This window comes from Mustela nivalis (genome assembly GCF_964662115.1).
Source record: "Mustela nivalis genome assembly, chromosome: 7".
Classification (NCBI taxonomy): Eukaryota; Metazoa; Chordata; class Mammalia; order Carnivora; family Mustelidae; genus Mustela; species Mustela nivalis.
This window is the reverse complement of record NC_139026.1, coordinates 122022737-122038262: the sequence shown is the minus strand read 5'-3', so window position 1 is coordinate 122038262 and position 15526 is coordinate 122022737. Positions and strand designations below refer to the sequence as shown.

General features: G+C 46.4%; 1 protein-coding gene across 4 annotated transcripts in view; it reads right to left on the bottom strand.

Annotated features, from left to right (window-relative positions):
* Window positions 1-15526, bottom strand: part of CAMK1D (calcium/calmodulin dependent protein kinase ID) — a 430211-nt gene that overhangs the window by 42893 nt on the left and 371792 nt on the right. For all 4 annotated transcript variants that reach the window (XM_082740835.1, XM_082740836.1, XM_082740834.1 and 1 more), the window contains one exon: window positions 14020-14146. In XM_082740835.1, the coding sequence (XP_082596961.1) occupies window positions 14020-14146 (127 nt within the window). The remainder of the gene's footprint in view (window positions 1-14019; window positions 14147-15526) is intronic.

Below are 15526 nucleotides of genomic sequence, written 5' to 3'. Positions count from 1 at the left end.
GTTCTTAGAAAGAGCATCCCCTTGGCTGGCTTCATTTACTCCAGCAAATACAAGTTCTGATACCACGTAAAGGAGGCAGCTTTAGCAGAGCACCCGTGAGCTACTGGAGAGATCTTTGGACCAACAGATGTGGTCCTCCTGTCTGAGGCTTTTCTCTTGCTTTTTAGTGAAACAGTTGGTTCAAAATGTAAAATAATTGAATTTACTGCTGTGAGACTCACTACCAACCCACTGTGGAAAATTCCACTGGGTGGGAAACGTCCTAAAACCCAAGCTGTTTTATTTTGGTTGAGAGCAAGGTTTCCGGGTAAAGGGAAGGACTCCAAAGGTTTCAAAAGGGAAGAAAAAAAGTTCAGAAACCTTTCATCTTGTTTTTAAAACAATTAAACTTCCCATTTTCTTTACTGAAAGAGAAGACTGGAAGTGGGAAGAGCAGCCATCTAATGGCGTGGGGGTGGCACTCAGTCCCCAGGCTCTAAAAAAACAGAAAAGGAATTTTCCCTTTTCCTGCGCTTTCAGGGATGTGCTGAAGAGCACTTTCTGCAGAGAAAGGAGGAGATGGAGAAGATCTCACCCTGTTACCAAGTTCATGTCTAAGGCTGTTTGTCTTCCTGTATGGAAGTTGAGTACCACTGCCTTGGGTACCTCAAAGTTGACTGTCTCCAGTAGGTGGAGGACAGGGACACATCAGGAAGGGGTTGCCTAGGGTGGGAAGAGTAGCCCTCAATGCCAGAAAAGGAAAGCCCATGTCCCAGAACCATGGGACCAAGGCAGTGTTTCTGGCATTCATCAATTGCGTGATAGCTTGGGTTCCATTTCAGGCACTGGCTTTATGGTATGAAGGAAGCAGCCTTGGGCTCTGCCCCCCGCGGCACCCTTGTTCTCCTGGGTGCTGAGTGTGGACACAAACCACAGAAGTCATGCCAGCCGCGGCTCCCTTCTTAAAGAAGGTGATCAGACTACTTCAGACAAGATCGTGGCCAGATGGGAGGCATGTTGATTTGAAACTCTGAATAAAGCTCTGAGAAATACTGCACTTACTGTAAGTTAAACTTAAAAATATCTAAGAAAGGATATATTACCTCTAATAGTCAAATGGTGGGGAAGAAAGGCTGTGGCTAGAGTGTTGTGAGACTATGCCTTGCTTTGTGCTCTAAGTTAACCGGTTTAGCGCTGAGGAGTAGGAAAGGTACAGAGGCTTATTTTATCATTAAATGGGACTGGAAGATGTGAAATAGTTGCCTGGATGTAGGTGGTTTTAACTCAAAACAACTTTAGTTGTCTGGATGCAAGAAGCTTTAAATAGACACACTTGCTCTTTAGTGAAAGAAATCTGGGATTCCCCACTTACTACACCTGTGGACTTGGGCTAGTCATTAGATCTCTGTAAGCCTCCAGATGGTTCATCTGTAAAATGGGTACATTCACAGAGCCCAACCCTCCAGACTGGAATGAGGCTTCATGAAAACAATTACATAGTAAGTTAGAGCTAGAACTAGCAGTAGTTTACTATGTAAGGGTGAAGGGCTGAGAGAACCACAGGAACAAAACCAGAATGGAGGTTTTATTATTTTTTAGAATTAAGGATGGACAGATCCTTGATAATGTTTGGTACTTTGTCTTGATTCTAGCTTTGCATCATGGAAATGATTCATCAATAGAGATTTCCACCCAATGCAAAATTAGAACCTTCAGAAATCAGAACTGAACTGGGACCACACGTGATGCAAGGGCATGTTTGAGGACTTGAATCTTTGACTTGGAGGGAGCCTTCAAACGCCCTATACCAACCTCCTATCTAGTTGGTCTCTCTGTCTGTCGAGTTACAGATCTTTTTGTTCATTTATTCTTCAAAATACTTCTCCAGTCCCCTGTCGGTCCAGGCATGGTTCTAGAGACGGCAACCCAGGAACTGCCCATTCATCACTGCTGACAGCACCATAGGCATGAGAATAGTCTGTCATGGCCGCAAGGGGGCGATGCCCAGCTCCAGGAGATTCTTCTCTTCATTGGCCCCAATTAGAATTCTTTCTTAAAAGGAGATTAGAAAAATTTGTTCCGGAAAACTACTTATAAATATGAGCACACCCTAATTCTTTCCCTCATTCTTTGGAGTTTGCAAAGCTTTTGCCATTTCCCTTACTTGCAGAGAAGAGCTGACCAGACACTAAGATTAGCAGCCCTCTACTTTTCCTTGAATGAGCTCCTGTCTTTGGGTATGGGTTGGAAATGTCTAACGTGCTTGCGATGTCAGCAGGAAGAGGTGAGCAGACAGGCCGCTTGCCATCCTATGACCTAGTCCAAGGTCCATTTGTGTCTCTTGCTAGCTGGCTTCACCTCCCTGAAGCGGCCAAGGAGAAAGACCCTTGACTTGAACTTTGTGTAGGTTACAGAGGGGAAGAAGAGTCCCTAAAACGTGAGCGTCCATCTTGGGCAGAGGTAGCAGAGACTTCTTTTAATATCATGGCTCATGAACATGGATCATGGGGCCTGGGGGGTCAGGGGGACTAGATCCAAGTTCCACTCTACTAGCTGGGTTAGGCAATGTGATTGCACCTTTACAGGGAGGAGCCTAACCAAGAAGTAGGGAGAGGGGAGCTTTTCTAGTAGAGCGCTTTCAAAATGATACGACTGACTGACCAGTCTTACAGAGTGATAGATCATAGGGAGAAAAATGAAGGGGGCTTCTCGGGACAACATTTTTAATACAACAGAGAAGAGACTGTAGTAGGGTCTTTCTCTTTCTTTTAAACATTCCAGGTATATTCATTTGCAAAGTTAAAATGTTCATATCTTATTTCAAGAGGGATTCTGGAAAGACATTTTGGTTCTCCTGCAATAAACTTACCAATTATCATGAATAGGGCAGACTACTGATGAGGAATCTTGGAACTTGCTCAGAAATCTTCAGTGGCTCCTTGTTTCTTAAAGAATTATGTTCCAACTCCTTGAGTTGAAATACAAAGATATCAAGATGCTGGTCTTGGTGCTACATGCGGCCCGAGATTATGACTCTCCCGTTCTCAGACTATAAGGACTCTGTTAATCATTCTGTCCTCCAAATTTGTTATCTGTAATGCTGGAAATCATGAAATTATAGTGAAGATTTTTAAAAAAATGATGCGATGGTACACACAGAGAGTCGCACTAGCATCTCTCCATGATCTGGCCATGGATCAGAAGACAGAATTACAGCCTGGGCCCAGGGCTGGTGTATCTTGGAGAATTTGTTAACTTTCTATGCCTCAGTTTCCTGTCTCAAAGGGCACCTGCTGCTTCGTCCTGAAGTTATGTCTTCACGGTAAAGAATCTGAGCCTCAGTGAGGTGTTCCATGGGGCCCTTTACGTTAAGGAATATGGTTAGGAATTTGTGTCCGGGGCTGGCCATTTGGATCCCTGTCTTCCTGTTTTTGAGGAATTTCCACAGGTAGTGAGAAGAAACAGCTCCCTTGTTGGTGAATGAGTAAACAGGGCCTTAAATCAAATCGTAATCCAGCCCCAAAGAGTCAGTGATAGCACTTGTCTGAGAAGTGGTGAGGGGGATTTCTTTAAAACGCTGGGAGAGAAACAGGACATTTCTACCCAGCGGCTGCCTGTCCAGGGATGACAAGTAGAATTCCACAGATGAAGGGAAATAAAATTCAGGCATCCATTTCAGGGAAAAATTTGGCCTCGGGAGGAACTGATGACAACACAGAGCAGGACTGATGACGCAGCATCCGAACCCTTTCTGTCGGTGGAACATCCAGCAGCAGGGGGATTAAAAAGAAAAAAAGGGGCGCCTGGGTGGCTCAGTGGGTTAAGCCACTGCCTTCGGCTCAGGTCATGATCTCAGGGTCCTGGGATCGAGTCCCACATCGGGCTCTCTGCTCAGCAGGGAGCCTGCTTCCTCCCCTCTCTCTCTGCCTACTTGTGATCTCTCTTTGTCAAATAAATAAATAAAATCTTTAAAAAAAAAAAAAAAAGAAAGAAAGAAAAAAAAAAAACCTGGGTAACGAAGGGCGTTACCGTGAGTGCCCTCATAAATGGTGTTGTGTCACCAAGAGTTAGAGTAGCCATCTGGATTTGCCGGCACATCAAAATACAACTGAAATATGGACTCATTCTTCGCCTGTGGTTTGCCTTCCCTCCAAAGTCACGGCAGGTCAGAGTCGTCGCGTGCTCTTGGGACAACTCTGTCCTTCTGCTGATACAAGTCCCTTTGCCCTTTCTTGTCCTTCCCTTAGAGTTGTAATTGCCTAAAAATGCATCACAAAGCGGCAGTTTGCTCAGATTTTCCTAGTAGCCTTTGAATTTTACCACAGGCATGAAAAGTCCCCTCGGAAGCACTGTCCCGGTTTTATAATTACCATCTACCATCGATCGGAGCTGGGTTACTATTCAAATGCTACCAAAGCCAGAATGTGGCCGGTAGGAGGAAGGGCAAGGCTAAGGAATGGGAAGGGAGTGGAAAATGGTGTGGGGTGGGGGCAGCTGTGTGTTTGAAAATGTGGGAGAGATCTGGAATTCAGTGGGAGGGAGGAAGGGAAATGTTCGGAGTGAGGCAATTCAGAGCAACGTGGCAAGAAATAAGCCTGTGATGTGTTCCTTTAGAGGTTGTCCCAAGATCCAGGGCAATGGGATGGCTACTTTGTTGCTTCTGAAATCTGACAAGTTTGGCTTGAAGATTAAGAGGAAATGTACATGGCCAACAGACACATGAAACAGTGCTCCACATCATTCGCAGTCAGGGAAATACAAATCAAAACCACAGTGAGATACCACCTCACAGCAGTCAGAATGGCTAAAATTAACCAGTCAGGAAATGACTGGTGTTGGCAAGGATGCAGAGAAAGGGGAACCCTCCCACACTGTTGGTGGGAATGCAAGCTGGTGAAGCCACTCTGGAAAACAGCATGGAGGTTCCTCAAATAGTTGAAAATAGAGTTACCCTATGACCCAGCAATCTCACTATTGGGTATTTACTCTAAAGATACAAAAGTAGTGATCTAAAGGGCCACACACAGCCAGTGTTTAAAGCAGCAATGTCTATAATAGCCACACTATGGAAAGAGCCTAGATGTCCATCAAAAGATGAATGGATAAAGAAGATGTGGTGTATATATACAACGGAATACTATGCAGCCATCAAAAAACAAAATCTTGCCATTTGTAACAACATGGATGAAACTAAAGGGTATTATGCTGAGCAATAAAAAAGTTAATCAGAGAAAGACAATTATCATATGATCTCTCTGATATGAGCAATTTGTGAGGAAGGGTAGGGAATCGTGGGGAGGAAGGGAGGGAAAAAAGGAAACAAGATGGGATCAGGGAGGGAGACAAACCATAAGAGACTCCTAATCTCAGGGAACAAACTGAGGATTGCTGCAGGGGTGAGAGGGGAGGGAAAGGGTGGCTGGGTGATGGACATTGGGGAGAGTATGTGCTATGGTGAGTCTGTGAATTGTGTAAGCCTGATGATTCACAGACCTGTACCCCTGGGGCAAATAATACATTACATGTTAATAAAAAATAATAATAAGAGGAACTTTACAGGCATTCCTTGTGTTTTAGTTTTTAATCATTAAAAGAAAAAAAAAGGAGTAAGTTCCCCAAATGCCGCAAGGCTTCTTTCCCTCCTCACCACCACAGCAAAGTGGAAGCAATTTAGAAACTATGCCACCCCATCCCAGTGTGACATAGAGAGGAGCCATCCGGAAATTACAGAAGGGTGAAAAGTGCTATACACACAGTTAGCGGACTGAGTTGGGGGGCTGGGCATGTGGAGTGGGGGCTCCTCCAAGACGTGGCTAGGGGTCCTCTGCCCACATGCTGACAAGCAGCTTCTGTCCCTATCAGGCTAATAGAAGGAGCAGCCTCCCCACTCAGGGGGCCCTGATCTCTCTAACAAATGGGGTCTGGTTGCAACACCTGGGGTGATGAAACCCTCGCTGCTAGTTGCCACTGACTAACTGCTGAGAGAGAAGGAAGGAGAAAATTCTTATCCAGGTCCTCTGTCTACCCATCTGTGCCCTGCATGGCCATTTCCAAGTTCTATAAACCTTGTTTCACCACCAGTGGTCTGAGAGGATGAGAAGAAAGTGATGCTTATAGCTGTATACTGAAGTGTGATATTTAAGGGAGAAAATATAAAATCAAGCTCTGTGGGAGAAATGGCGAAAGAGAAGAGTGAGGACGAAGGGATTGGAGCCGAGGGCACAGGGAAAGATGCGAGGAATCACCGTGACAGGCTGCAGACAAGGACAAAAACAGGTGATGGCAACTTATTCTATTTTTTTCTTATCTGTTCTGAGTGAAGATGGGGGGGAAATGGTGTCAATATCCTCGACACATGGATATTTACACACTTAAATGATAGTGAGTCACATGTCTCTAGAGATAAAGGACGGCAGAACCAGAGAATATCACGGAGGTCAGTTAGTCCATCCAAGAAACTGAGAACCCAAGAGTTTAATGAAGGGTTCAGGCCTCCCATGTTTCTAACCAATGGCAGAGATATGCAGGTTACAGGCATTCAAGTCTCAGGGCTGTGACTGCCACCAACTAGGGGCTGGGTGGCTTGGAGAACAGAGGTTCTCGTCCCAACACCATGCTAGCTGCTACTGAAAGACCCCCTCTCCCCTTGCTAAAGGCTTGTTTAAGTAACCTGATGTCCCCACAGCACCCCCCTCCCCTTGCTGAAGGCTTGATTGTTCCCATAGCTGAATGACAACATATATCCTGCACAAGCAGGATGTCTGTGATCACCCGGTCCGTCAAAAGAAAAGACAAATGAAAAGTAAAATGTAACTGGGACTTTCCAGAGTGCTGATCCAAGGAACCACCAGAACGCCCTGACCCCAACGCCCAATCATGCCTGAATCAAATTAATCAATTAGACTCCTGTAACCATGCATATCTGCTTCTGTAGGATCGCTTCCCGCCACCGCCTCCCGCCAGAACAAACCATTATGTCCTTGCCTTGAACACAGTGCCTGACAATGCTTGATTTAAGTTAACCAATCAGATCCCTGTAACCAAGCATCTGCTTCTGAAAGCTCACTTCCCGCCACCCCAACCCTGCCCTATATAATCTGCTCCCCAACTTAGCCCGGCGCGCTCAGCCCACAAAGGCTGATGCGTCCGCAGGCGCCTGTGTAACCAATAAACCTCTTGCAACTTGCAACTGGATAGTGGAGGCTTGGTGTCTGCTTCTTGGGTGCGGATCGAGGCTCCTTCACTACCACGGCTTTCCAAGATCTCACCAGAGCCGCACGTCCCAAATCAAGCTCTAAAAATATCACGGTCTCATGAATGAAGGGCATTCCTGTAACTCTGTCAGAAAATATGCTGAGAATATCGACCCACCTTTCTTCATTTCCATTCACAAGAGAAGACGATGAAACTTGTTTCAACTATTTTAGCCAGGGCTAGCCCAAAGATTTGGGCTGGTAACATTCCATGTAAATTACGGAAGGAAAGCAGGACTCCTTTCCCGCACCATTAGTACCAGGAGGATCGCATGACAATCAGCCACCACATGAAGGACCGTGGTGTGGTTCTGCCGGTGAACAAGCGGTGGACTGGATGTAAGGGCGCCTTCCTCTTGAGTAACGTCCCACAAGGAAACACTGTGGTTGCTGGCGTGCACACCAGACGAAAAGCCTGGGCACAGTGGCAGACCATTACTCTAGTACCGCTTGATGTAAAAGAAAAGTCTTACGTAGCTCAGAAACATCACAAAGCAATTCAGGTCTCTACCATCCTGCCTTCTTTTCCTTCTAAAGCGAAGTTTGGGATTCCTAAGTCCCCCTGCTAGCAAGAGAGCCCGTTCTTGCCCTCCTCTGGCAAGGCATGCTGTTGCTTAATCTACAGAACATGGTTTGAAGGTCTTCGAAACTGCTTACTTTTCTTTCTGAAATCAGGAGAACGAGACCCACAGAATTGGATAAATCACAGTAGCACAGAAACAGTGACGTCAAGAAATCAAACAGGAGACTTTCCTGCACCAAGAGGCATCCCTGTGTCGTCTTTGGTTTATCAGTTACACAACTAGAATGGGTGCTTCCTGTGATTTGCTGCTTCTATTCAGAGTCAAGAGAGACCATTTGGATATATAGTTAACACAGAAGAACAAGTAACGTAAGTAATTTACTAACTTTCCTAGCTCAGACTTTTCCCTTATTGGTGACACCTGGGGGGAATGTCACACCTGGCTCAATTAAATGGATTCCAAAGCCAGGCCAATACCATACTGATGGCTCCTATGTTACCCTGAGAAGCCGATTGCCACCAGACAGCCCCATCAGTTCTTCTACATTATCTCCACGTACCTGTATGTGCGAGGCCCCCCTGAGTCAGATGAGTCTATTCATTTCTTCCATACCTGCTAAGAAGCAGTTCTGAACTCTGGGCCTTGTTCTTCTGCTTACTCACATCTGGAACTCTCCCAATCTTGGCCCAGAATTCTACTCTTCATATTGTAAGCCTCTTCCCCGAGTTTTTCCCTGGTCATTCCAGACCTTGCTGATCCCAATCTCTCCTGTATTTGTAACGTTGCTTCTGAAATATGTCAGTCACAGCACGCTGCAAACACGCTACCTTATGTGCGTCTGTATTGCCCACTAGCTCAACTCCATTGGAGGGGACTTAACACTTAGTGCAAGCTCTAGGAGCTGTCGGCAGTGGGAACCCCATATGCAGTGATGTTGAAATGCCCGGAGTCTCCTGCCATCAGTGACGCAACAGTCTGCAAGCATCCTGGTTCCTTATAAACGACATGTAATATCTGGACAGCTGTTAAGGGTAAAGGATGAAGTTCAAGGCACTCAGATCCCTTTGCCTTCTCAGGCACCATGTGCACTGGGATACTTGGGATAAACACCCCTTCTTTTCATCACTTCTTCATTATGAGTGAGCTCATTTAAATTGAAGCAATCTTGACATTGCCAAAATTCACTATTTAGCTGAATAGACATTTAGGCAATAGCAGTAAGAACAAACACAACCAAACAATAGCTTTCACAGATTGAAACAGATATATCTACCTAGAAGCGTGAACCAGAGCTGAAAGCAGACAGTAGCCCTCGGCGTCTGGCTTGGGCTCCTGGACAGCACAGCCCCCAGATTCGGGAGTGCTGACTGGGACTGGGCTCTGCTGTGTTCAAATTGAAAATGCCCAGTAGAGGTGGGGCTGTGGCTTCTTTGTTTAGGATCCCAAATTCCAAGGCCTTGCAGAGATAAGTCAGTGGCCTGGGGCAGGTGGGAGTGGCGGTGTCCAGCCCCAGGGTTGACAGCATGCTTGGTTCCTCTTTACAAAGACTTGCTTCACTTTCTACCCACTGGCTTTCAGGCTCCCACTGACTTAATCAACCAATTGTTCAATTGATCCATAATGCAAGGCCCCCAAAGTGAAGGTCAATACCCAGTCTTCTTCTTACTTGATTTAATAGCAACGATTGACACAAGTACTTTCTCTAACCCAAAGCACTTCCCAAGATACCACAGGGCCCTGGTTCTCTTCCTGCTTCACACGCTGTCCCCGCACAGTCCCAGGGTCTCCAGGACTCAGCCCTGGGATCTTTCTTCTCCTCCATTTTCCCCTGTTCCCACCTTGGCCATTTCATCCAAGTTCACAGCTTCAAAATACATCTGGAGGCTGTCAGCCCCCAAATACAGTCCATCCTCATGACACATGGGTTCCATACTTGTAAATTTGCCTACTTGCTAAAATTTGTAGCCCCCAAATCAATACTTGCCATGCCTTTGAGGTCATGTGTGGACATGAGCAGAGAGACTCAGGCTGAGTATCCAAGGTGCATGTCCCCAGCCAAGGTCGAACAAGGGGACACTCTGCCCTCCTGTTTCGACTCTCATGCTATAAAACAAGTATCATTTTTATGGTCCAGTTAGTGTGTTTTTCATTTCCACGCATTTTGTAGATTCATGGGTTAAAATGGTCCCCAAGTGCAGTGATGAGTGCCGTTTAGTGTTCCCAGCACAAGAAAGCAGAGACGTGCTTATAGAGAAAACATGGGCTAGATAAGCTTCATTTAGGCATAAGTTATGGGGTGTAGACCGTGAGTTCAACGTTCATGAATCAAAACTATATATTAAATAAGGTGTCACCGAGCAGAAATACAGGATAAAACAAGGTCATGCATCGATCAATAGATGAAAATGCGGGGACCAGAGGCTCATGAGGAACATGACCCTGGATCTCCCCTGGAAACAGTGGGTCAGTATTTACTAGTTCAGGGTCGAGTTGATGTCACAGAATGTCACTACTGTGCATAATGAGAATGGACTGTATCTTACTGCAGACCAGATCTCTCTCCAGAACTCCAGACTCGTGTTCCAACTTGCCTTCTCAACCTTGCAAACTTTAACAAATCAGAATCTGAGCCCCTGGTAATATTTCTGCAACCTGCTCTTTCCACAGACTTTTACTTCTCAAGTAAGGGAAACTGTATTCTTCCTGGGGCTCAGGCTAAAAAAAAAAACAACAACAAAAAACTCTTAGAATGATCATTGATTTATGTCTCTCAAACCCTACTTTTAGTTTTCCAGAAAATCTCCAGAACATTACCTTCAAATTTTACCTAGAATCTGACAACATCTCACCATGTCCACTCTGCCCAACCTAGGCTAGATCCACTTATTTTCTCACATAATTCCAGAGCCTTCTAACTGGTCTCCCTTCTTCCATCCTGGCCCTGCACCCTGGCATCTCTCCTAATCCCACCTGTCACCAAGAAGGATCCTGGTAGAAGTCAGATCATGCTATGCCTTTCCTCAGAACCCTCCCGGGGCTTCCCACCACCCTAAGGAAAAACCATAGTCCTGATAATGACTTCTAAGTCCTTGTCTGCACATGCTCTGCCTGTTCCTTCTCTGACTTGGTACCTTCTACTGCTCTCCTCTTTGTTCACCCCACCCCTGTTGCTCCCCCACATACCCCTGCCTCAGGGCCTTTGCACCTTCCTTGGAATGCTCTTCCTCCAAATAACAAATGGCCAGCATCTTCACTTCACTTCTGTCAAGTCTTGACCTCACTGTCACCCTCTTTGTGAGGGCTGCCTTGATTACTTTATATAAAATTGTAACCCCCTACAAATGCGCACACACACACCCTATTCTCTTTCCTGTTTTATTTCTCTCCATAGCACTTATCAATCTAAGATATTAAGAGACTTAGCTGTTTGCATACAGTCTGTTTCCCTCTCACTCAAATGTAAGCACCTTGATCGAGGGCAAAGACTTTTATCTGTTTTTTTCTTTTCCTTTCTACTGATGCAGCCCCAGTACCTAGAACAGCAGGTAGGCACTAAATAAATAATCCTTAAGTGATGAATAATGTAGCACTTACCAGACATTATTCAATTTGTCTGTTTTCCCTCTGTCTCTCACAATACTGTGAGCATTTTGAAGTCAGAAACTCCATTCCTTCATATTCATATTCCCAACACTGAACCTCTGAGGCCGGCGCATAACAGGAATTTAATAAAAGCATACTAAATGACTAGAAGAAGAGACGAGAGAGAAAAACGCTATTTTTCATGAACATTGGGGCTTTTTAAAATCAATTTAACAAGCATCTGTGCAGAGATGGATAAGATAATCCCCACTGTGGAAAAACCCGCAGTGCGCTGGGAAAGAGCTACCAATACATATGGACACTGCTGCAATATAGTCAGAGCGATGTGAAAAAATGATCAGGAAAAGAACTGGGATGACAAAAGAGAGAGTGGGTATTGGGAAAGCAGCCAAAAGGGGGCGACATGTAAAGTGGGCTTTGACGGCTGAATAGAAGTTGGCATGAGCCTGGGTGGGGATGGGGGTGAGGAGGAAACAGCCCAAACTCTGCTGCTCACAGTTCAAGGCATATAGGTGTCAACAAGTTATGGGCTCCGCAGTGAAGCCCCTTCCTTGCTCTAAGAGGAAGGCATCTCATCTGCATCCCCAGGCATCTCAGTGCTTAACAAACATGAATGATTGGAACTATTACATTCCCACAGGGCTCCTCTTCCTCTTCATTCAAAGAAAATTCCATATCTGACAATGGGATTACTTGCTACCACTTAGGGGAGTAACATCAAGTAACATCAAGGGCCACATCTACACATTGTCCCCAGTTCCCAGACTCATCAGCATCTCACATCTAAACAGAACGAGACCACTCAGATGACAGGTGCTTAGAAACCCAGAGTGCCGTTCCTGGGTTCTGCCAAGGCACAAAGAAGCAAAAGCCCATTTGGAAAGTGCTAGCGCTTTCTGACATCAGAGCCAAATAGGAGAACAGTGTGATGCACATGGAAATATGGACGCTTGTGTCAGAACCTCTGACCTGCAGCCTGAGGGTCAGCTTCCCGCAGGCGGAAGCTGGCGAGCATGGTGTCCTCAGCAGCTCCTCAGCCCGTGATGCCAAGTGCCGCCCCTCCCCCTCCCACGCCGAGTCGGGGTCCCAACGGGTCCCACTGCACCACTTCAGCAGCTCCAAAACCGAGAAGGCGCAGGGCGCCATGAATCTCACCCAGGCCTGGGCTGCGCTGGCTTTTCTGTGAGCAGAACAACCTCCCCACTCTGTCCGGCGCACACACCAACCGGGGACACAAGCCCCGCCTGTCAGCTCCTTTATCTCCTCCTGAGTCTGGTGCTTCCCTTCATGTTATTCTCTGTTCCCCTCAGCCCTGCTCTTCTCTCTTGTCCTTCGGGCCCTTTATAGACGAGGCGGCTGTGACCTAACACCCATGTCATGCCAGCACCCAAAGGGACGAGAAGGGCCCCAGAGGTCATTTGGAGTTTCCCACAGTGCCCTGGGCCCCAGGCTCGTGAGGCCTGAGGCCTGCTTGCCTCCACCTGGCCTGGGGAGGTCTTGTCGCCGTACCTAAAACCAGACAGGAATGGCAGTCATAGAACGTTCCCTCCTCTCTTTCAGGACGGGCTTCCTGTTCTTATTAGGAAAAGCTATCACAGTGTGTACCATGAGAATTCAGCCTTGGTCTCCATTTTCCAAACCGCATTTCTGCCTGCTCTCAGACATTTCCGGCTTGTACCCTCTCCACAGGCTTTTCCCACTCCAGGCTTTGGCACCAAGCAGACGCCTCTCCCCAGGACACTCTGCCTCCTCACAGGCCCAAGGGTGGCTGCTTGTCCACATGTAGGCGAATACCCAACTCTCGTTCCTGTGCCCTTAGCCATCCTAATCCCCCCAAGCGCCTTGCAGCTCTATTGCAAGCTTCCATTTTATTTTCGGCCTAAAACAATCCCATTCTTCGCGTCTTTGTCAGTTACCTGTCTCTCCCAGCTACAAGGTAAATCCCACGAGGGCAGGAGCCCCGTGTGTCTCATGCACTGCCTTCACCCCAGTGCCTAGGACAGCAGCTGGCACATAGTAGGCACCTCAGTATACATTTGCTGCACGAGTGAATACATTTGTATATATCAAAGTCTCGAAAACTTCACCAAGAGCGCCCATGGCCTTTCTCCAGGTCCCCCAAAGAGAGAAGATGCTTCTCAGCATGCCTTTTCTGCATTCTGAATGTTTGGTACAAAGAATGTGGGGGTCTGATTTTAGGAAGGACCTTAATTCTTGGCTTTTCCAGTAGCGACTGGGACTGGCAGGCGACTCCTAAGTGACTTCGTCAAGGCACGAAGCAGATTCTTCCTATCGATGTCCTCTTTCTGGCTGCTGCTATTGCAACATTTCACTTGTTTTATTTGTGTCTGTACCTCATCATTATCTCACTGCCTCACTGGAAGCCCCTTGAAAACACGGACATGTATGTGATATTTCTTGCATCAAAACCCTGGGAATTCATCCAAATCAACTCAGGCCCACACCCAATTCAGACAGGATTTCTCCCCAACTATTAAAAGGTTTCAGGGGAAACTGCTTCTCTTCTAACTCGTTCCAATGTCTCTCAACAATTTAATTCTCCCCTCAAGGGGAATGAAGGCAGCTGTGATCCTGCTCCAGGCTCCAGCTCTGAAGACAGACACAGGGGACCTGGACACACACACACACACGCTTCTTACCAACGTAGCCCGGGGTCCCACAGGCTGTGGACATCACATCTCCTTTGCCCTCCATTTTTGACAACCCGAAGTCACTGATCATTATTTTGGATTCCTCATCTTGACTGTAGTACAACAGATTTTCAGGCTGGAAAAAAAAGAACAAAATGGGTGAAGTGTGTTTAAAGCTGACTTCACTGTGGGAGACTTGCCAAGCCACAAAATCTTTTTTAATTTAAATTCAATTAGCCAACATATATAGTACATCACTAGTTTCAGATGTTGTGTTCAATAATTCATCAGTTGCATGTAACACCCAGTGCTCATCATATCACGTGCCCTCCTTAATGGCCATCACCCAGGTACCCCTTCCCCCCCACCTCCCCTCCAGCAACCCCCAGTTTGTTCCCCATAGTTAAGAGTCTCTCATGCTTTGTCTCCCTCTCTGATGACTCCCCATTGAGTTTTCCACTAAGATTCCCTATACTATTTCTTATGTTCCACATATGAGTCAAACTGTATGATAATTGTCTTTCTCCGACTGACTTATTTCACTTATTGGCATAACATCCTCTAGTTCCACCACGCTGATGCAGATTTTAAGCATTTATCCTTTCTGATCAAGCCACACAACCTAATCACAGTTTAAGAACAGCTTGACCTTCGTATTCATAAATGCATAAAGAAAAGCAGTGTTTAGTAAGAGCGATGTACAGAACCCACAAAATACTGGACACTTAGAGGTATTCAAGAAAGGTAAATCCTTTTCCCTTATCAGTACTTTGTCTATTTCAAACAAACAAACAAACAAACAAAAAGTGAACCTTACATTGGGGCAGCCTCGAAAACCTCTCAGACTTGACAGCTTATTTCTTGGGTTGAGACAGAGGGGATCCCCAGAAACAAAATGACTTCTGCAGGGGCTCCCCTGTTCTCTTTTTCTGACCCTTGTTAGCAACCTCACTCTAATCCAAGGGCCTCTCTCCCCGCCTTTGGTAACACCCCATGGCCTGCTGTTCCTGCTGCTGCATCCTGCTTTCCATTTCCTGAGCCCGCTGATGCCCGCTCACTCTGCTTCCTGGGAGATAGAGGGACGTCATCACAGAAGATGCAGCACTTTGTAGTCAGGTGCCCTTAAGCACCCTGAGCTTCTGTTTGCCTTTCTGGAAAACATGGGTTGCGGTGGTCTTTGTTTGCTTCCCTGAACTCTCCACATGACAGAGCTCAGGTGGTAGTAACGCTCGACACATGGCAGAGGTGCGATTACGGTTTCCGTCCCCACTGCCATTCTGCACGTCAGGGGCCATCTCCATGGCGGCTCCATAGGTAGAGGAGAGGGGAGACAACGCAGGGGTGCAGAGGGGAGACAATGATGCGAAGAAAGCTTCACTGCACAGTGTTTGTGAAAAATTGGGGTATCATTTTTAGCCAAAAAACAAAAAAAAGAGATAAAGAGAGGAGCTCAGGGAAACTGAGGGAGATGTCCTGCCTGGGAAGAGCTTGAACACAGAAATGCTGCCTCAATCAA